Source organism: Eleutherodactylus coqui, chromosome 6 (genome assembly GCF_035609145.1).
Source record: "Eleutherodactylus coqui strain aEleCoq1 chromosome 6, aEleCoq1.hap1, whole genome shotgun sequence".
Taxonomy (NCBI): Eukaryota; Metazoa; Chordata; class Amphibia; order Anura; family Eleutherodactylidae; genus Eleutherodactylus; species Eleutherodactylus coqui.
In genome coordinates, this window is record NC_089842.1 from 70,477,569 (window position 1) to 70,499,961 (window position 22,393).

Genomic DNA, 22,393 nt, shown 5'->3' on the forward strand with positions numbered 1-22,393 from the left:
ATAGTATATCTTGACTTTAGTAAAGCATTTGACAAAATATCTCATACCATACACATTGAAAAAATGACCAAAAAAGAGTGGTCATAAATGGCTGCACATCCAAGTGGAAGAATGTATCAAGTGGGGCACCACAAGGCTCTGTCCTGGGCCCAGTGTTGTTCAACATTTGCTGATGACACAAAGCTATGTGTGATAGCTAATACTAGAGAAGAGAGAGAGAGAGTATTCAAACAGATCTAGAAAAGCTTGAACAGTGGGCGGCAACTAACAAAATGGTATTTAACAAGGAGAAATGCAAAGTCCTACATGTGGGCAAGAAAAATCAAGAAAGCACATACAGAATGGGGGGGGGGGGGGGGGGTTGGGCTAACCTGCATATGTGAAAATGGCTTAGGTATACTAATAGATCATAGACTGAACATGAGTGAACAATGTGATACAGCAGACAAAAAGGCAAACACAGTTCTGGGATGTATTAAGAGAAGCATAGAGTAATAATTCCCCCCTCCCTACTCTTCCAAGCACCAAGTCATTACTGACTCCTATGGTAAACAGGCATACATGGCAGCATACATGGTGCAGTAAAATCCAAGTAGCTTTATTCACCCATGACCATTAATAAAAGCAATATTTCGACCCTTCTCAAGCTTGAAAAAGACCAGAGAAGGGTTAAAAAGTTGCTTTTATAAATTTTCAGGTTTGCTCTTTGGACACTTGTTTGGAGCTGTGATTCGGACTCTATCGTGGCTCTGCATTGAATCTGCCTCACTGTGGACTATAGGTGTGTGCTGCTGGCAAGTTTCACTTTTTATCTTAGTGTGATGTCACATCGTGACATTTTCTTGGCAGACTGTTTTTGTGGGGTGGCTTGCCATTGCATCTTTTTACCCCTCCACCCACCCCCACAGCAAGCTGGGTACTCATTTTACTGACCTGACCCATGTGGGGATTGAACTTCCAACCTTCAGGTCATGAGCAAGAGCTTAGGACTGCTTTTTTGCTGCCTTAACACTCTGCAACACATGGGGCTCTATCTTATCTAGAATACTGTGTCCAATTCTGGCCATGTGGGGATTGAACTTGCAACCTTCAGGTCATGAGCAAGAGCTTAGGATTGCATTTTTGCTGCCTTAACACTCTGCAACACTGCGTCCATTTCTGGGTACCACAGTTTTAAAAAAATGCATAGACAAACTAGAATAAGTTCAGAGAAGAGATACCAAGATGGTGAGCAGTTTGTAAACCATGTCCTATGAGGAACAGTTAAAGGATCTGGGAATGTTTAGCTTGCAAAAAAGAAGGCTGAGAGGAGACTTAATAGCAAATAAGAATAGGGCTGATCCCTCTGCACTGTGACAGCCCTTCACATATTTGTAGACAGCTATTAAGTCTCCTCTCAGCCTTCTTTTTTGAAAGCTAAACTTTCCCAGATCCTTTAACCGTTCTTCATAGGACATGATTCGCAGCCCACTCACCATCTTGCTAACTCTTCTCTAAACTTGCTCCAGTTTGTCTATGTCTGTTTTAAAGTGGGGTGCCCAGAACTGGATACAGTATTCCAGATGAGGTACACTTGTTTCACTTATTAACCAACCGAGCCCCCGTTCTCCATATGTGGCAGGTGTTGGCTGGTAAAGACAGTTGATGCCCAGCTGTCAACCCTTTAGCTGCTGCAGTCTGCACTGACAGTGGCTTTTAAATGGCTTGACAGAGAATAGGCTCTTATTAGGCAGAGGAATATTGTATGGACAGTACTCTTTTACCATATGTAGATAAGACAGTAAATGTCGAGAAAACATTCAGCCTAACCTTAAAAAAAAGTACAAAAACATATATTTGTTTTAGCATGATTTTAATTAGTGTACAGATTACAGCAAAGTGTATTTTCAGAACAGTAATGTACATTGTAGAAAAATGCGATCAATCGAATGCATAGAGTAAATTAAGGAAATTGACAGTTTATGCATGATTTCAATGAGGTAATAAATTTCAATACTATATCATTCAGTTATCCTAATGGAAAACCGCTACAAAGAACAATACTGGTTGTCTTAGGCTGCCTGTCCACGGGCGAGTTTTCATTGCATTCCCCGTGGCGATATTCCGGCCGCAGGAAACGCATTGAAAGCTCTCCATAGCAACGCTATGGAGAGGGCTTCCCCCCTGTCCACAAGCAGAGAATCATTGCGATTTTCCGCTCATGACTGGCGATTTGCCGCGATTCTCCATGGTCCTCTGCTTACCGGTGGAGATCCATCTGCTGGCTCCTGTTCCTGGGCGGCAGCACTCGCGGCGGAGATCCGCCGCAGGATACCGCTACGCCCGTGGACAGGCAGCCTAAAACCACGTTTTTAATTCTTTTTTTATTTTCTAATTGTAGATTCTTTTTTACTTTATTTTCTGAACATACATATGGGAGTGGCTATCTTGTCTGAGCTGCTGTTAACTGCATTTAGAGTTAAGCTTTACAGCAGCCTCATAGGTCGTAGACACAAAGGACAGCAGGGCGACTCATTGACTTCTATGGGAGAGTGTTGTGGGCATGCTCTGTGACATATGCAGAGGTAATTATAGGGAGGAGGAGGAGGTGGGATGCAATCATCAACTGTTGTGAATGGTGGATCCTGTATTATCTATATACACATATTACCTTTCAGTGTAATACTGCCTGTGATGCTAATGAGGTGACTGCTGAAACGTTTTCTCTACAGAACAAGAAGTGTCAGATTACTATCAGGCTCAGTGGCTTATTTTTTAATATATGTAATGACATACAAAAGTAAAAAAAATGAAAATGATTTTTGTTTGGTTGGAAAATGGTTTTAACAATATATCACTTTCTGATGATACATCCCCTTTAAGAGATGAAAAGTATAAGAAAGATATGTCCTTCTCCAGCCCTTTGTATCCAGTTTTTGTTTTGGCTACAAATGACAGTATAAGGGCGCCTTCCCACGGACGGATTTCCGCCGCGTAATGCGAGGCGGAAATCCGCTGCGTTGCCCACAGCTATTAGGTTCTATTGAACCTAATAGCTGAATGCTTAGGGTGCCTACCCACTTGCGTTGCCGATTTTCGCGCGTGAAAAACACGGCGTTTTTTGCGCGTTTTCCGCGCCATTTTCGCTGCGTTTTTTGCAGCCCTCCATTGACAATCATGGGTGCATTAAGAGAAAAATAAGGAGACATATGCAACTGACAGTTCCTATGTGAAAAAACCCCACGAAACGGAAAAAAAACCCCAGATGGACAAGAACACATTCTATACTAATTGCTCTTGAGAAAAAACGCAAAACATCGCAGGAAAAAAAATCGCAAGTGGGTAGGCACCCTTACGGTGTGGAATTCCACCGCGGAATTCCGCACCGTAAAATCACCTGGATTCACCCGCAGCAAATAGAGCTCTATTTGCCGTGGGTGTACGCGCGGACGGATTCCATAGCAGTCAATGGAAGCCGTCCGTTCATGCTATCTTCCTCTGTAGCACAGCGGAAGATAGCGTGAAACCGCCTCTCCACCTACCTCCAGCCGCGTCATATGACGCGACCGGCACGTCATGTGACGCTGTGGGCGTGTCATATGACGCAGCCGGCGCGTCACGCGCTCTATTGCGCATGCGTGCCGAAGCGTCATGCGGGACCTGGGACGCCGGATCCGCAGGTAAGTATTGGGGTCTCTGGGGGGCGCCGTGACAGGCTCCGCTGCCGAATTCCGCAGCGGAGCCCATCACGGCCGTGTGCAGCTGGCCTTACTACTGCAGTTTAGTGTCTGCATTACAGTAACACCCAGGACACGCTGCTGTTTTACTGGACCAAACTTAGATCACCATAGAACCCCGCCGTTATCTAGGCTTATAGAGGGTGCTAGAGTTATGTCCGCCACTTTCACAGAGAAAGTCATGCAAGATCGGTGCATTGCGAGATGCACAAATTTCGTTGAATATGAACCCCACTCTTTTGAATGCAGTCATATACAAGAGGTGTATGCTCTTTCTAAGGCCCCCTAGCCATGGCCGTTGCCAAATATCGCCAGCGATATTCCACCGCGGGGGACAAGGGTAGGACCTGTCAGGTCTTTGCGGTGAGCCTATCGAATAGATAGGCTCACCGTTGAGAATGGCAACATGCCGCAATTTAGATCCCGCGAGCGGAGAATTGCTATGATTCACCGCTCGTGGATACCTCGGCTGGGCATTCTATAGGAACACTATGGAAAGCTTCACACAGCGTGATTCAGCGGCAATCTATTGCCGGTGGATTCACACCCGTGGACATGCAGTCTTATCGCATTCCTCAGAACTAGAGATGAGCGAACGTACTCGGTAAGGCCGATTTCGCAATCGAGCACAGCGATTTTCGAGTACTTCACTACTCGGGTGAAAAGATTCGGGGGTCGCCGGGGGGCGGGGGGAGGCGTGACGGAGAGGGGGGTAGCAGCGGGGAACAGGGGGGAGCCCTCTCTCTCTCCCTCTCCCCCCCACTCCCCTCTGCAACCCCCTGCTCACCCACGGCGCCCCCCGAATCTTTTCACCCGAGTGGTGAAGTACTCGAAAATCGCGGTGCTCGATTGCGAAATCGGCCTTACCGAGTACGTTCGCTCATCTCTACTCAGAACGCATTGCTCATTGGTTTCAGTGGGACTTTTAATGCATTGCATGGCTCTTGCATGCAAGGTCTCCCATTGAAACCAATGGGAAACACTTCCGATCCTCAAATGTGCGTGAAACTTGTGCAAGAGAATTAGAATTTAACAGATAGGATGTGAGGTGGTTTTACTTCAAAAGCGCCTCACATCCACGGGTAAAACGCAGGGTTCCAAGTGCGATATCAGGCCGTGTTTCTCGGCCCGATATCACATCTAAATGTGTGTAGATTCTGGGATGATTTCTTTTGCGGTAATTAGATCTGTTTAAAGCAGTTGGAGAAGGGTTCTGGCCCTGAGCCCTCTTCCTACCTGGAGTATGTGATTCTGCGGGTGTAAGTGTTGCGATAGTAGGAGTAGATGTTATATGTGGTGCACTCAACTCTGACTCTTCACTGGAAAGAATATCTTGAAGGTTTATCTCGGAAGGCGCTGATCTCATCCAGTTTAGTACAGAGGCGATTCAGTTTGAGCTCCACCATTGTGCTGTGATCACTTGATGCCTTCTGTTGGGAAAAAAGTGTTTTCTGCAACTCTAGAAAGCTGCGCTTCACAAGATCGTGTGTTTTGTTCTGACTTTCAGTAAGATTCTTCTGCATGCTTTGTAGCACCTCAATGATATTCTTCTGCTGTGCTACTAACTGATCCATTTGAGTCTCTGGTTGTAGTTGGGACTCAGTAGTGGTATTCGGTAGTGTATACCGGCCTACTGCCATGGGGTTGTGACGATCACTTGCAGCCTGAGGCTCCTCATTAGACTGGTAGCTGGTACTTGGCAAGCAAGTCGATGATTCAAATGGTTTGTTTTGACTAGGAATAAATTCCTCTTCTGGGTCAATAATATGGGAGGAGGTCAAGATATTTTTATTAGAGGAAGCACATACTCCTTGAAAATACAAATAGAGAGAAGTAATATTTATTACCACCATGCACAGTTTTGATGTAAATTGGCTAAAAGAGCATTGTCTCTCAAAAAAAAAAAATTGTCTATATAATAAAGAACAATCATCAATAATTCCACAATTTAATATAAGACTATTCTGCTATTTTGTGTAACTATTTGGGTCTATATTGTAAGAAACAGCAATGAGCAGTGTTTGATATTGCAGCTAACAATATTCATTAGAGTAAAAGTGATCTGCAATACCAAATGCAGTTTATAAGTGGCAGAGTAGCTGCATACAGAACCTTATTTGTAGGGGGCTATATAGTGTTGCTATCCTGCCAATAAAGCTATCTCCTAGATTTTATGATAATGAAATGACTCTGCTCTTTCTTTCTCAATCTACACAACTAAGTTGAAATTGAAATTGTTGATTGACAAATATATATCAAAATATATTTTGCAAATATTTTAAACTATATACGTTGTGATGATAGGTTTAAAAAGATAATGTAGGGAAATAAAAGTTGTGACTGATGTATTAGATGAATACTTTTCAGTCCCTGACCCCTGCACTGCCAGGTGATGTGGCTATGGGCTGTGTTGTGTGCGTCTCTCTCCATTAATTTCTATGGGAGTTACATATAAATAATTTGTTGATCAGAAGTCAATGACATTTTCCACTCTTTGCCTTTATTTTGTAATCGGCATTAAGAATCTGGTTGGTTTCCACTGGTAACAATTTTATGTTATCTCATGCATGATCTACCATAGTTGGTTCTTTAGCATGACAATCATTAGGGATAGATTTATAGTATTACACATAATAATAAATATTTACCTGTATTTGCTGAAGATTTGTGAAGGATTTTAATTTTTTGGCTCTGACTTGCATCCATTTTATAGAACCTAGCCACCATTATCTGCCTTGGAGATAAAATGTCTTTGAGAGGCGGCATCGGACCACCCGTGGAGGACTGCGTTTTCTGCTGATCGATAATTTGCTTAACTTTCCTCTTGTAGTCCGCCCATCTCTTCTTGCATTCCTCTCTTGTGCGTCGCCTGCCACCTACTTTGTTAACCTCCTTTTGTACCCTATCCCAGACGGCATCTTTGCCAGCGGCATTAAGTGCTTTAGTTCCAAATAGTTGCCGAAAATGCTCTTGGGTTGTGTCTACAAGTTTATGGAGCTCAGGATCAGTAAACCTTTCCCTTTTTTTTTTCTTGAGTGTTTGTATGATTGTTGATCCACTCTTCCCAATTTGAAACATACTTTCGTCCTGTTCTCCTCTGTTGTTGAAGGCTGGGGTAGAGCTGGGTCTCTCTTCTAAAAGATAAAACAAAAGTGCCGTGTAACGAGTTATAGCTTGAACTCTCCAATTAAATGATTTTCAGCAAAACTGGAGCTAGGTCAATGGCTTCTCTCGGCTCCTAATGTTGCAGACACGATGCCTGTAGTTCTGGTAAGAGTTCCAGAGGTGCCAGAATAGTAGCCCCCCGGGGGATATAGATGTAGGCAGCCCATGACGGGGTTAACGGGGAGGCTAGGGTTAATAGAAGAGAAGGAGAGGGGGGGGGGGAGTAGAATAGGGAGGAATAGAAGGGGGAGGTTTGAGGGAAAGTGCGGGAACAGCGGTAGGCGGAGCATCCTTAGGCGGCAACGGAGAAAGAAGAACGAGGAGAGGAGAAGACGGAGGCCATGAGGACGTCCCACCCACCTGCCCTTACTTTAGTAGCCAGGGGTTAGGTTTAGTTGGTGGAAAGGGTTGTAGAAGTTATCGCAGCATTGTCATAGCGGCATTTGGAGGGGGGGGAGTTCTTAGAGCCAGCTGATATGCGGGGCGGGGGGGGGGAAACGGGGGGTCTGATGGCTACCCCCCCCCCTTTTTTGGTATAGTGTGTGGTCAGCCTGTCGCCTCCCGGCTCTGTCAGGCCGGAGTCCCTGCGGAGAAGTGTGGGCTAGCCTAGGAATGGCTAGCGGGTCTCTGAGTCAGGAGGAGGGTGACTGGGGGCAACCGTGTGTGTTGCCTCCCGAGTCGGCTGTCTTGCGATGGGAGGGTTTTAGTGGGAAGGATTTTGGTCCCCGAGTCGGATAGAGGGAGAGCGGCGGGAGGCAGGACGGAAATCCTTTCCCTGTTGGTGAGGCGGCAGAGGGGGTTGGAGGCTCCAGGGAGTTCCCCCTTTCAGTGGGTTATTTTATTTTGATGTTTTACCAAATTGTTAATATAATTTTAATAAACGCCCGCTGTGGACAAAATTTATCCAAGCTAGAAGTTGTAGCATTTTGATTGGGAAAAGGGAGAGGTTGGGTTAGGTCACAGAGGTCATATCCGTTATACCCGCGTCATGGCTCTGATTGGCTCGTGGCTTTTACAGACGCGCTTCCTGGTCATGATAGTCAACCTGATCCACTTCCACAGGTACTTCAGGATCTATGACTGGATTACTATACCCAACCAACATCTAAGGGGAAGGTGCATAAAGCAAGAGCGTACACTTGACAGCAGCTCCGAAACCAGTGACCCTCCTGAACTGATGCGTCACAGCTACTTCTCACTGCTCTCGTACACTTGTTTCACCCTGTGGTGAAAGACTGACCCACTAATGTACCAACATAACAAGCACCAAACGAACGTTTGGCACGCTGCATCAGTTTAATGTTACGCTATTTGCATATCCATTGCTTTGCAATGACTGCCACACTGCACAAATAGCATAGGCACAAATGCCTTGCCAATTAATGCTGACTTTGTTACATCTGTACTTTCACCACCAGTCCCGTACTTTCACACAGGAGCGATTATTGCTCAGTGAATGGAGGGGCAGATCTTTCCAGCTGTCCGCCTTCATGCACAGTAAATAGGCGGTCGTTAAAAAACGATTGAATGATTGCCTTTTTACAGGCAGATGCATGAAAGATCCAAACCGCGATTCATCACTGTTCGTATTTACACAGCACAATTATCTGCAAACCGCTTGATCTAACGAGGGAAGAAACTGTGCTTTAGAAGCTGTGCATAAAGCAACATGCATATTAGGGCTTCCTTACACGACCGTATTTTAGTGTGTTTTTACGCAATGTGTGGAGAATAGAACCCATTGATTTCAATGGGCTCATTCTCATGTTTCTTTTCCGTGTGCGGTTTTCGTGGGTGCACAAAATATAGGACCTGCTTAGGAGCCCCATAGAGGTCTATAGGAGGTGAGCACATATATACGCATGGGTATGCGCAATATGCCGTGCAAACCCATGCACACTGGCACCTCGCTTGGCTTAATAGCCATTTAAATCAGAGCGGAGTGATTCTCCCGCCCATGTGAACTAACAGTGCCTGCGGAAATACACACAGCATTGTGCGCAGGCACGAAACATAAGTACCCTTGTTCACTGCGCAAAACAGTTGCCCAGGAGCGAGCATATTTTGCAATACGCCCATGTGAATGCGCCCTTATCTTGTAGAATTGCTGTAGATTTGCTATGGATTCTCAGCAAAATAGCAACTCTTGCTTTTCCTTAGAACCCACATTGGGGAACAGATCGGAATTTCAGCTTTCAACACATTTTTTTTTCCTTCCATCCCGCCCAGCTGAGGATAGTACTGCATTTCCAAAGAACAGTATAATTATACAAGCCATGTCATTAATGTAGGTTCAGATGTGTTAGAGCCTCCATGGTATCTCATATTTGTTACCTTTGTCAGTGAAGGGCTTTGATAAGAAATAATCTATAATTTTCAATAGTCTTCTCGTCTGGTCATGTATGGTATCAAGAGCTGGAAGCTGGGAAACAAAATACAGTTATAAAAATATATGATATGCAATAACAATAGGATCAGTTATACCGTGTTTTCCAGAAAATAAGACTTCATCTTCATCTGCTCATACAACATCACTTCCTTGTTATGGGATTCATGCAGACCAGAGCCGGCGCGTTACCAGTGACGTTTTTGTATGGCCTCTGCGAGGCTCGCACAAAGATAGGACATGCCACGATTTGTTTACCGCGTGAGGTTTCATGCGGTCAAACCGCGCTGTCTGCATAGGAGTGTGTGCACACATACAATCCTATGGCAGCGTGCACGGGTGTAAATTCTTTGGGAAATCTCACTGTGGAATTTCCACCCGTCTGCATTCACCCTTATACAAAGAAGCTGCCGTCCAAATGTTATGTTTCTAACTTCAGTAGTTTCGGCTCCTTGTTGATGAATCAGTCAGTGAGTCAACATTTTATTTTGTATGTATAGATAAACATGATGCAGCTTATTTCTCTGCTCCCTCCAATAGAATCCTGTTTAAGTTCTCTGCCGGTCTACAAGATATCACATCAGTAATATATCCTCTGTAGCATATCTGACCCTTTCAATAACAGACCATGTTTTATATAGGCATATAAACATGATGCAGCTTATTTCTCTGCCCCCTCCAATAGACCCTCATTTAAGTTTCCTGCTGGTCTACAAGCTTTCACACTGATCAGCAATATATCTTCTGTAGCATATCTGTCCCTAACAACAGAACACGTGTTATATAGGCTTAGAAACGTCAATCCCTCAACGCATAAAGGACGCAGCATCCACGACAAATGTATAGATCCTAAGAGAATACTTTATTCCATGCGGTCCAAATGATGGCAGACAGCGACGTTTCGATCCTTAAGGATCCTCGTCAAGCTCATCACATACACTAAAAACACATGCTTATATACACCCCCGTTTACATACCAATTACATACAATAAAATCCATAATGATCAGCTATGCATGTCATCATCAACCTGCGCCGGAGATGGTGTATCACACCGCTGCTGTATCAGAAGCTGCGCATATGGCCCGTCATCAGCGTGCACGGAATGATCCCGTCACGGCTGGCCTCTGGCTGTGCCCGAACCGACCGCGCATGCGCGGGATTTACAAACTCTCGTGGGACTATGTGGGAGTGACAGTTCACCATACAAGCTCTGATCAGTGACGCGCGTGCGTAAAGCAGCTGCATTATCAGTTACTAGGGTAACAATAGCTTTTACCTCGAGGGGAGTTGGACTGCGCAACAAGAGTCGGTTTTCTCCCCCGGTGATTGATCCCACTGTAGAGGCGTATAGTAAATTGTTTAAAGGGGAGCTCCAGAGACTTCGGAACAAGGCATATGCGTTTGGCCAGCACTCTAATCTGTCCAGAGAAGAATATGGAGCTTTGCGCTCTTCAGGTCAGGACACGAGTGTTACTATAAAACCGACTGATAAAGGCAGAGCAGTGGTTGTCATGGACACCTTCGCATACGTGGCTGAGATTTTGAGACAGTTAGGCGATGGCCAGGTCTATGAACGCCTCACAAGGGACCCTACATCCAAGTATCAGGCACAGCTATTGCTGATAATTGAGGAGGTAGAATCTACAGGGACAATTGATCACAAACTAGCCGAATTTCTATTTGTCAAATATTCCATTACGCCCTGTTTATATGTTCTCCCAAACATCCATAAACATTTAGACAATCCACCTGGGAGATGCACTGTCTCCAGTAGAGGTCCTTTATTTAACAATTCCTCTAGATTTTTGGATTGTATATTAAGAGAACATGCAACGGGAGCGGCATCCTACATAAAAGATATGGGAGATTTTTTCGTCAAATTGAGTAGGATGGAAGTATTGGACACCACGATCTTGGTTACTTTGGACTGTCAGGACTGGTTAGGAACCAAGGGCAGGAAGTCCCTACACCAGCCCTCTCCCCTGTCCCTGCCTACTTGTCCCTCTGGGCTAAACCCCAGGGCGACAACTGAGCGGCGGTCACTACCCTGCACTAAGGGGAACCCTGTGGAGAAGGGACAGAGAAGACCAACTAACCAAACAACAGAACAGCACAATAATCTCAGAGTCAAGAATAGCAGGGTCAAATAGCTGACAACAGTGAAAGAAAGCCGAGGAGAAGACAAGATCAGAGTCAAGGGAAGCCAAGTCAGACACTAAGACAGAACTACTAGAGTGGGTGTTAGCTGGAAGCACCATTAGGAAAACATTAGCACTGGACAACAGTGTCAAGCGAGCTAAATACTGGAGTCCCCGTCTAAGGCAGGGCAGAGCCTGATGACGCGCCGGCAAGTGATGTACTAAATCCGGCCTCCCTCCGGCCACGCCTCCTAACAGGAGAACTCCAAGCCCGGCCTCCAGGAGCCAGCCTCGGAGTGCAGTGGGATCCACACCGCCAACCAGATCGGACACCCACAGCCACAGGGGAACCCCGAGTAGCAATGCTGCGGCCACCGACAGCAGCGGGAGGACCGACACGCCCGCGTCGGGCACCACCACCGTAAGCAGTAAGCCTCCTCCTAACATGAATGTGGTGTCTTTATACACCAGTATTACACATGACCGAGGCCTAGAGGCGGTCAGAGACTGCATATTGTCGTCACAGTGGTCCAATACATGGACAGATTGGTACACAGTCAGGGTGTGATTCCCAGACAAAATCCAACAGTGTTGGGACAATCTAAGAGAGGTAATTTTCCCTTTCTCGGATACTCGTGCTGCAACAACCTCTTGAGTGGTGATTCGTTTAACCATCCACGTACTGGCAGCAAGTATCAAATTAGGAGGAGATACACGTGCCGATCCACCAATGTAATATATATGGTGATATGCCCTTGTGGCTTGACATACATAGGGGAGACAACAACAGAGATCTGCACACGTATCTTAAACCATAAAAGCACAATCAGAAACCGGAAAATCGACTTGCCCATCCCTAAACATTTTGCGGCTGCGGGTCATGCTGTCAGCCAGCCTAAATTTAGAGTAATTGATGATGTCCCTGTGAGCATTACGGGAGGCGATCGAGAAAAAATTCTAAAGCAGAAAGAATGAGATGGATCTTCAATTTAGACACGTAGTCACCTAACGGTCTGAATATTGATTATAGCACCATGATATGCTTATGATTATGTATTGTTGTAATTTTGAACCCTGTTTTGGCCAACTGTTGACTGAATATATACCGTACACTGATGTTGTTTTTAACATTTTTTACTTATTATTTTTTGTTAGCTGCGCCCATCGTCGGGCCTGTTCCGGAGAGTTGCGTACCACAGATATGCTGCACTAAATTTGAGCAAACCTTTGGACAGATTGGGGTACAGTTTGAAAGGCCGGTGCAGTGACATGATGTATAAGCATAGTACTGAAAAGAGCCTTCTCCAATGTTGTGATATAATTATGTTTTTGCTATATATAGGATAAACCCATTTGAATACTATTTAATAAAGATTGAGTCTAGTGAGAAATCCTTATCCTGAATTCCTTTATATACTGGTGTTATATGGGAGGTAATTGGTGCTGGTATATACAACTGTTGTGGGGCCAGATTTATCTAGTGGTCGAGGGGCTAGAAATTAAACAATCCCTTTTAGATAATTCTCGATAGACTACTATACTTTTGGTTATGGCCCCCAGGGCACCAGTCATTATATTTCGCTGCTGAGCCTGCGGTTGCTAGCGTTATTATAGTACCGCTGATCTGAGATAAATTGTATTATCTCTGGAGTGTGGGAGATATAAGGAAGCTATTGTTACCCTAGTAACTGACACACGGCTGCTTTACGCATGCGTCGTCACTGTTCAGAGCTTGTATGGTGAACTGTCACTCCGACGTAGTATCGCGAGAGTTTGCAAATCCCGCGCATGCGCGGTCAATTCGGGCACGGCCAGAGGCCGGCCGTGACTGGATCATCCTGCGCGCCCTGATGACGGGCCATATGTGTAGTTTCTGATACAGCACCGGTGTGATACGCAATCTCCGGCGCAGGTTGATGATAACATGCACAGCTGATCATCATGGATTTTATTGGTATGTAATTAGTATGTAAATAGGGGTGTATATAAGCATGTGTTTTTAGTGTATGTGATGAGCTTGACAAAGATCCTTAGGGATCGAAACGTCGCTGTCTGCCATCATTTGGACCGCATGGAATAAAGTGTGCTTTTAGGATCTATACATTTGCCGTGGATGCTGCGTCCTTTATGCGTTGAGGGATTGAGGTTACAGCTGGATTTAGGATCCAATGCGGGGAGGCTATGCATCCATTCATTGTGTTTATTCCGCTCGGTATTTATTTACCTGCTGAAATGTGTGCTGTTGTACAATTTTATTGACGCGCATAGGCTTATAAACATGATGCAGCTAATTTCTCTGGCCCCTCTAATATACCCCTGGTATACAGGCTTTCACATCAGTATCAATATATCCTCTGTAGAATATCTGTCCCTAACAACAGACTACATAATATATAGGCATATAAAAATGATCTGGCTTCTTTCTCTGGTCCCTCCAATATAACCCCAGTATACAAGCTTTCACACCAGCAGCAATATGTCCTATCTCTGTAGAATATCTGTCCCTAACAACACACCACATGTTATATAGGCATATAAACGTGATGCAAATTCTCTGTCCTGTGCTCAACTGTAAAATGGCTGTTGGTTACACTGCGCCTGTGTTACATATGGTTAGGTCATGGAAAAAATGTAATGGGTAGCGCTCCACAAAATGGATAGAGAGTGAGATATAAAATAAAAGGTACAGAATGCTGTGGAGAGGTGACTCACCCCGTGACGCCGGGCGCGTTAGATGGGCTCCGGTACGTCAAAATCCAGAATTGCGCATCAATCCACAGTATGAATGGAACTTCCTTGCACCGGTCATTGAGGACATCTCGAAGAGAGCGTCATGGTTGATCCCGAAGGTGAAAAGGCACACAACGGGATAGAAAGCAAACCAGTAAAATACAAAAAATAAACCAGCGCTCCAGTGTTTGGAAGATAACAGGCAGAGAGTATAACTATTTGTATTAGGATCTAGTTATACAGTATATGTAACTTACTTCGCAGGGGTGCTTGAGAAAGGCCAACACTACGGCCGAAACGCGTCACAAATAAAGATTTCCTTTCACATCGTCTGAATTCTGCCTGCCTTCCTGGACCCAGGGGTGCTTTTCAACAAGCACCCCTGCGAAGTAAGTAACATATACTGTATAACTAGATCCTAATACAAATAGTTATACTCTCTGCCTGTTATCTTCCAAACACTGGAGCGCTGGTTTATTTTTTGTATTTTACTGATATGGTTAGGTCATGTGATACAGGCGTCCGATGAAACTGCTGCTCATATGTAAGATGGAGGACACAGTGACATCAGCAAGGCACCCTAGCTGATGATTGGCTGAACACTGACCTCTGCAGCAGACATTATGGGATTTTTGCTAAAAATTGGTTTGGATTTACTAATTTTGCTAAAGTTGGGGCGCTTTTATTGCCTGGCTGATCAAGGTGAGCAACACTATTCATGGCCTATCCTGAGAATTGGTCACCGATACAGATGTAGCAAAGTTTAACCTGTATCTTAAGACATTAAGATAACTTTCTGTGTCCTTTGAGCTGCTTTACAATGGTCTTTGTTGGTTTTTATCAACAAATAGCACTGCATGCAGTGCTTTTTCTTCCAGTAAAATGCTGGGCAGCTGAGTGGAAACCGAAGGGATCATGTTATTGTCATAGATTCGTAGAATGGTGGATTTAGAAGAGACCTCTAGGGTCATCGGGTCCAACCCTCATTGATCACCTTCACTGTCAACATTGTTTTTCTAATATCTAATCTGTGTCTCCTCTCCTTCAGTTTCATCCCATTGCTTCTGGTCTATCCTAGTCAATAGGGTCTGCTCAGTGTTGTTCGGTTCCATCATAGCAAAGATCCGTTTAGCCAGGGGATTCCCTTTTTCTGCTCCCCAAGCTAAGAAGGAAGACGGAATCTCCGACAGAGATGTGAAACTGGCCTTACCTGGTGACTCAGAGCTGATGAGCGATTGTCCATGCACCTATTATCTGACTATCGTGTTAGAATTCCAAGGCCTAGGGGTATATCCTAAATGCCCTGCTTTGGGCATCAAGAGAGCTCGTCTATTCCCTGACTGTAGAGTCCGGCAGTGGGAACGCTGAAGCAGTGACATTTACTATCTCACATTCATTATCCTGAAGGTGGAACTAAAAATGCAGCTCCAGTTCTGACATCAAAGAACAATACATTTCCATATATAAATGCCTGGGTTCAGAACCTGTGAGATTGCAGTTAGAACTTCATATATATTTACAAGCCCCCTTCCCAAGAGAAAACACCTAATGTAACATTGAACTTACCTGCTTCTCTGCTTCACGAGACTGGAAGAAACTTAAAGCCGTTCCTTACACTTTCGGTCAGAATGAGTCATGATTTTTTTTTTTTACATTCACACCCAACAAGCAACAGATCCTCCTTCACTTATTCTCTGTATAGATTGATACGTAGTTAAATTTGCAAAGGAAATATACCTTTTAACCCCTTAGTGACAGCCCCATTGCCTTTTTACGTCTTAGCTAAATCGGCTTTAATCCTAGACAAAAAACATGCATCCTCTTTGGATTAAAGCCCTCTTAGCTGAGGACGTGACAGCTCCATGTTGTCGGAGTCCGCAGGTAGACGACAGCATGGAGCTGTCATCCTGAGCTGCGGGCAGTTCCCCCCAGGCAATGCAATTGGCGCTATCTACTGGATAGCGCCGATCGCAATAAAGTAAAAAAAGTAACAAAAAGTTAAAGATTCAGCTCCCCTGATGAATCGGATCCAGCGGGGCAGCTGAAATTAATCACCCGCCTTCTCCGAGGTGTCCCGCAGCGAAGAGGTCGTCCGGGACCAGTCGCCGCTCTTCTGCAGATGCGCACTAGACGAATGACATCACACGCATGTGCAGAAGGCCAGGCCCACGGCAAATTTAAAATCTCCTGGCTCCCAGCTCCTGAAGGTAGCCGGGAACCAGGAGATGTTCCTGGGGACCACAGTGAGCGGACCCCGGGCCCGTGATCGCCGGTATCTGATCACAAAAAAGTTGAAAGAAGTTGAAGAAAATTTACTTTTACCTCCCCTCATGGATCCGATCCATGAGGGGAGGTGAAAATACTAATTCCGGTTCCTCCACGATGTCCTGGTCTTCTGGGAGCAGAAGTACCCTTTGGCGCATGCGAGCTTGACGTCAATCATCGGGCGCGTGCACAGAGGGGCTTAGGACCCGGGAAATTTGAAAACCCTCTGCTCCTGGCTACCATGTGTAGCCAGGTGCAGAGAGTTGTCACCAGGGACGTGATCATTTAAACAATGATCATTTAAAGCAAAAAAAAGGTGTTAAAAAAGGAAAAAAAAAAAGTTTGAAAAAGTAAAAAAAATAGTTTACAAAGCTTACGTTTCATCTCCCCTCACAGATCATATCCGTGAGGGAGGATGAAATTACATACCTAAGGCCCCCGGATTTATTCGCGGACCCTCTCCCAGCTTCTGCGCACGCGCCCATCGCAAAAGGGGCAGACGCATGCGCCAAATGTGTGGATTGCCAGGGTAATTTACAATCTCCCTGCTCTTGGCTATAAAACTTAGCCAAGGGCCTGGAGATTTCACAGGGGGCCGCGTTTAGCGGTTCCTGGTCACGTGTTCACTGTGATCACGTAAAATTAAAAAAAAGTTGAAGTTCCATCTCCCCTCACCGATGCGATCGGTGAGAGGAGATGAAACTTTTTACCAAAGGCCTCTGTATTTGAACCCCGACGTGTTCCCCCTCTGTGGAGCTTCTCGAAATTCTGTGCATGCCACTGCCGGCAAAATGCCGAACACATGCGCAGGAGGCGGGGAGCCCAGGAAACTTAAAACCCCCTTGCTCCCGCCGACCAACGGTGAGCGGTCCCCGGTCACATGATAAAAAAAGGAAGCGATCTACCTTAGGCCGGTCTCACATGACCGGATAGGAATTACGGATCCCGCATGCGTTTGATCCGTGGTAATACGCAGATCAATCGCATTGGATTACACAATTCCACTCTCATTAGTAGGTTGGAATTACGTAATCCACTTGCAGAAAACAGAACGCAGCAGATTTTATTTTACTGCGGCTATCCGCAGCATAGAGCCTTTTGTGCTCCATGATTCCGGATATACCCGCAGCCCATATGCATCTATATTGTGTACGGGCTAAGCGACGACACAGGAAATACAAGCAAAAAAAGGGTGTACTGCGCATGACCGCCTGTGTGAGTAGGCAGTTATGAGCAGTACATTACGCATCCGTATGCAGCGCCACGGCTGGCTCACAGCTACGATCTGCTGAGGGCCTCTACAAGCGGATTCCTCCTACGGCCGTGTGAGTCCGGCGTTATTCAGCCGGCTACCTGTAATTCGTAATTTACAAGAAGCCCCGGAAGCGCTCGCATTCCTCCAGTTCCAGGAGCAGCTTGTTGAGCGCCTTCTGTGTGAGACCGCCGTACCCTAGTAAGCTTACAGAGACTCACAGCGCGCCACTGTTTACACCCCATCCCTGCCACTGAGGGCAAGAAATAGCCCCCAAAAAGGATGAGAAGAGGGGGGATACCAGATTTTATTGCCCAATGTGCCTATCTCAACCAAGCCCCCGTAATTACCGCTGTCTTTGAAAAAACCCTCACAGTTTACATTATTACTATTAAGACTAGAAGTTGGGTAAAAAACAATGATACAATGGCTTGGGTAGGCATGGAAACATCTTATATAGAGATGAGCGAACGTACTCGTCCGAGCTTGATGCTCGGGCGAATATTAGCGTGTTCGGGATGCTCGTTACTCGTAACGAGTACCACGCGATGTTCGGGTTACTTTCAGTTTCCTCTCTGAGACGTTAGCGCGCTTTTCTGGCCAATTGAAAGACAGGGAAGGCATTACAACTTCCCCCTGTGATGTTCCAGCCCTATACCACCCCCCTGCTGTGAGTGGCTGGGGAGATCAGATGTCACCGGAGTATAAAAGTCGGCCCCTCCCGCGGCTCGCCTCAGATGCCTTGTGAGATAGCTGAGGGAAAGTGCTTTTGTGTTGGAGCTGCTGTAGGGAGAGTGTTAGGAGTGGGTGTAGGCTTCAAGAACCCCAACGGTCCTTCTTAGGGCCACATCTATCCATGTGCAGTAGTGTGGAGGCTGCTGTTAGGAGTGTTGCACCTTTTTTTTTTTTTTTTCAAAATCGACTGTGCAGAGCATTGCGCCCTGCAGTAATACTACAGGGACAGAAGTGGTGGTTAGGCAGTGAGAGTGTTAGGAGTGAGTGTAGGCTTCAAGAACCCCAACGGTCCTTCTTAGGGCCACATTTAACCATGTGCAGTACTGTGCAGGCTGCTGGTAGCAGTGTTGCATATTTTTTTTTTTTTCAAAATCGGCTGTGCAGAGCATTGCGCCCTGCAGTAATACTACAGGGACAGAATTGTGTAGGCAGGGCCAGAAGACATATATTATTGATTGAATATAGTCAGTGGGCCTTTTCTTTAAAAAAAAAAGGGAAACATTCTATTTGGCCTGCCTCTGACAGTCCTGAGCATTCTGGGTACGTGTGTGGTGGGTGGAGAACGTAAAGAAATCATACGCAGCCAGCTACGTTTAACAGCAGGCTTGCGCCAATTTATTTCCTGCCTGGGAAAAATCACCGCTCTGCTGCACTTCATATAACACTGCAGTTCTGTGGAACACATTTCTTATCTGATTGAATATAGTCAGTGGGCTTTCCCTTTAAAAAAAAAAGGGAAACATTCTATTTGGCCTGCCTCTGACAGTCCTCAGCGTTCTGGGTACGTGTGTGGTGGGTGGAGAACGTAAAGAAATCATACGCAGTCAGCTACGTTTAACAGCAGGCTTGCGCCAATTTATTTCCTGCCTGGGAAAAATCACCGCTCTGCTGCACTTCATATAACACTGCAGTTCTGTGGAACACATTTCTTATCTGATTGAATATAGTCAGTGGGCCTTCACTTTAAAAAAAAAAAGGGAAACATTCTATTTGGCCTGCCTCTGACAGTCCTCAGCGTTCTGGGTACGTGTGTGGTGGGTGGAGAACGTAAAGAAATCATACGCAGCCAGCTACGTTTAACAGCAGGCTTGCGCCAATTTATTTCCTGCCTGGGTAGTCAAATCACTGGTAATACAGCATGCTGAGGGGTAGGGGTAGGCCTAGAGGACGTGGACGCGGCCGAGGACGCGGAGGGCCAAGTGAGGGTGTGGGCACAGGCCGAACTCCTGATCCAGGTGTATCACAGCCGACTGCTGCGCGATTAGGAGAGAGGCACGTTTCTGGCGTCCCCACATTCATCGCACAATTAATGGGTCCACGCGGGAGACCTTTATTAGAAAATGAGCAGTGTGAGCAGGTCCTGTCGTGGATGGCAGAAAGTGCTTCGAGCAACCTATCGTCCACCCACAGTTCTGCGCTGTCCACTGCTGCAAATCCGAATCCTCTGTCTGCTGCTCCTCCTTCCTCCCAGCCTCCTCACTCCACTACAATGACACATGCTCAGGAGCGGGAAGACTCCCAGGAACTGTTCTCGGGCCCCTGCTCAGATTGGGCAGCAGTGGTTCCTCTCCCACCAGAGGAGTTTATCGTCACTGATGCCCAACCATTGGAAAGTTCCAGGGGTCTGGGGGATGAGGCTGGGGACTTCCGGCAACTGTCTCAAGACCTTTCAGTGGGTGAGGAGGACGATGACGATGAGACACAGTTGTCTATCGGTGGGGTAGTAGTAAGGGCAGTAAGTCCGAGGGAGGAGCGCACAGAGGATTCTGAGGAAGAGCAGCAGGACAATGAGGTGACTGACCCCACCTGGTTTGCAACGCCTACTCAGGACAGGTCTTCAGAGGGGGAGGCAAGGGCAGCAGCAGGGCAAGTTGCAAGAGGCAGTGCGGTGGCCAGGGGTAGAGTTAGGGCCAGACCGAATAATCCACCAACTGTTTCCCAAAGCGCACCCTCGCGCCATGCCACCCTGCAGAGGCCAAGGTGCTCTAAGGTCTGGCAGTTTTTCACAGAGACGCCTGACGACCGACGAACAGTGGTGTGCAACCTTTGTCGCGCCAAGATCAGCCGGGGAGCCACCACCAACAGCCTCACCACCACCAGCATGTGCAGACATATGATGGCCAAGCACCCCACAAGGTGGGACGAAGGCCGTTCACCGCCTCCGGTTTGCACCGCTGCCTCTCCCTCTGTGCCCCAACCTGCCACTGGGATCCAACCCCGCTCTGAGGACACAGGCACTACCGTCTCCTGGCCTGCACCCACACCCTCACCTCCGCTGTCCTCGGCCCAATCCACCAATGTCTCGCACCGCACCGTCCAGCCATCGCTAGCGCAAGTGTTTGAGCGCAAGCGCAAGTACGCCGCCATGCACCCGCACGCTCAAGCGTTAACCGTCCACATAGCCAAATTTATCAGCCTTGAGATGCTGCCGTATAGGGTTGTGGAAACGGAGTCCTTCAAAAGTATGATGGCGGCGGCGGCCACGCGCTACTCAGTTCCCAGTCGCCACTACTTTTCCCGATGTGCCGTCCCAGCCCTGCACGACCACGTCTCCCGCAACATTGTACGCGCCCTCACCAACGCGGTTACTGCCAAGGTCCACTTAACAACGGACACGTGGACAAGCACAGGCGGGCAGGGCCACTACATCTCCCTGACGGCACATTGGGTGAATTTAGTGGAGGCTGGGACAGAGTCAGAGCCTGGGACCGCTCACGTCCTACCCACCCCCAGAATTGCGGGCCCCAGCTCGGTGGTGGTATCTGCGGCGGTGTATGCTTCCTCCACTAAAGCACCCTCCTCCTCCAACGCAACCTCTGTCTCGCAATCAAGATGTGTCAGCAGCAGCAGCGCGTCGACAGCAGTCGGTGTCGCGCGGCGTGGCAGCATAGCGGTGGGCAAGCGTCAGCAGGCCGTGCTGAAACTACTCAGCTTAGGAGAGAAGAGGCACACGGCCCACGAACTGCTGCAGGGTCTGACAGAGCAGACCGACCGCTGGCTTGCGCCGCTGAGCCTCCAACCGGGCATGGTCGTGTGTGACAACGGCCGTAACCTGGTGGCGGCTCTGCAGCTCGGCAGCCTCACGCACGTGCCATGCCTGGCCCACGTCTTTAATTTGGTGGTTCAGCGCTTTCTGGAAAGCTACCCACGCTTGTCAGACCTGCCCGTAAAGGTGCGCCGACTCTGCGCACATTTCCGCAAGTCCCACACGGACGCTGCCACCCTGCGGACCCTGCAACATCGGTTTACTCTGCCAGTGCACCGACTGCTGTGCGACGTGCCCACACGGTGGAACTCTACGCTCCACATGTTGGCCAGGCTCTATGAGCAGCGTAGAGCTATAGTGGAATACCAACTGCAACATGGGCGGCGCAGTGGGAGTCAGCCTCCTCAATTATTTTCAGAAGAGTGGGCCTGGTTGGCAGACATCTGCCAGGTCCTTCGAAACTTTGAGCAGTCTACCCAGGTGGTGAGCGGCGATGCTGCAATCATTAGCGTCACCATTCCTCTGCTATGCATCTTGAGAAGTTCCCTGCAAAGCATAAAGGCAGACGCTTTGCGCTCGGAAACAGAGCCGGGGGAAGACAGTATGTCGCTGGATAGTCAGAGCACCCTCCTGTCTATATCTCAGCGCGTTCAGGAGGAGGAGGAGGAGCATGAGGAGGATGAGGAGGAGGGGGAAGAGACAGCTTGGCCCACTGCTGACGGTACCCATGCTGCTTGCCTGTCATCCTTTCAGCGTGTATGGCCTGAGGAGGAGGAGGAGGATCCTGAAAGTGATCTTCCTAGTGAAGACAGCCATGTGTTGCGTACAGGTACCCTGGCACACATGGCTGACTTCATGTTAGGATGCCTTTCTCGTGACCCTCGCGTTGCACGCATTCTGGCCACTACGGATTACTGGGTGTACACACTGCTCGACCCAGGGTATAAGGAGAACCTTTCCACTCTTATTCCCGAAGAGGAAAGGGGTTCGAGAGTGTTGCTATACCACAGGACCCTGG

At 47.2% G+C, this 22,393-nt stretch overlaps 2 protein-coding genes across 2 annotated transcripts in view; both read right to left on the minus strand.

The window, feature by feature from the left end:
* LOC136632226 (t-SNARE domain-containing protein 1-like) overlaps positions 1–22,393 on the minus strand; it is a 249,357-nt gene that overhangs the window by 98,930 nt on the left and 128,034 nt on the right. The window lies entirely within an intron of this gene.
* Positions 4,558–9,413, minus strand: LOC136631689 (t-SNARE domain-containing protein 1-like). The gene is made up of 4 exons (XM_066605980.1): positions 9,366–9,413; positions 9,216–9,303; positions 6,365–6,850; positions 4,558–5,526 (listed from the first exon to the last, which is right to left on the minus strand). The coding sequence occupies exons 1-4, from the start codon at positions 9,411–9,413 to the stop codon at positions 5,033–5,035; spliced, it is 1,116 nt and encodes a 371-aa protein (XP_066462077.1). The 3' UTR covers positions 4,558–5,032.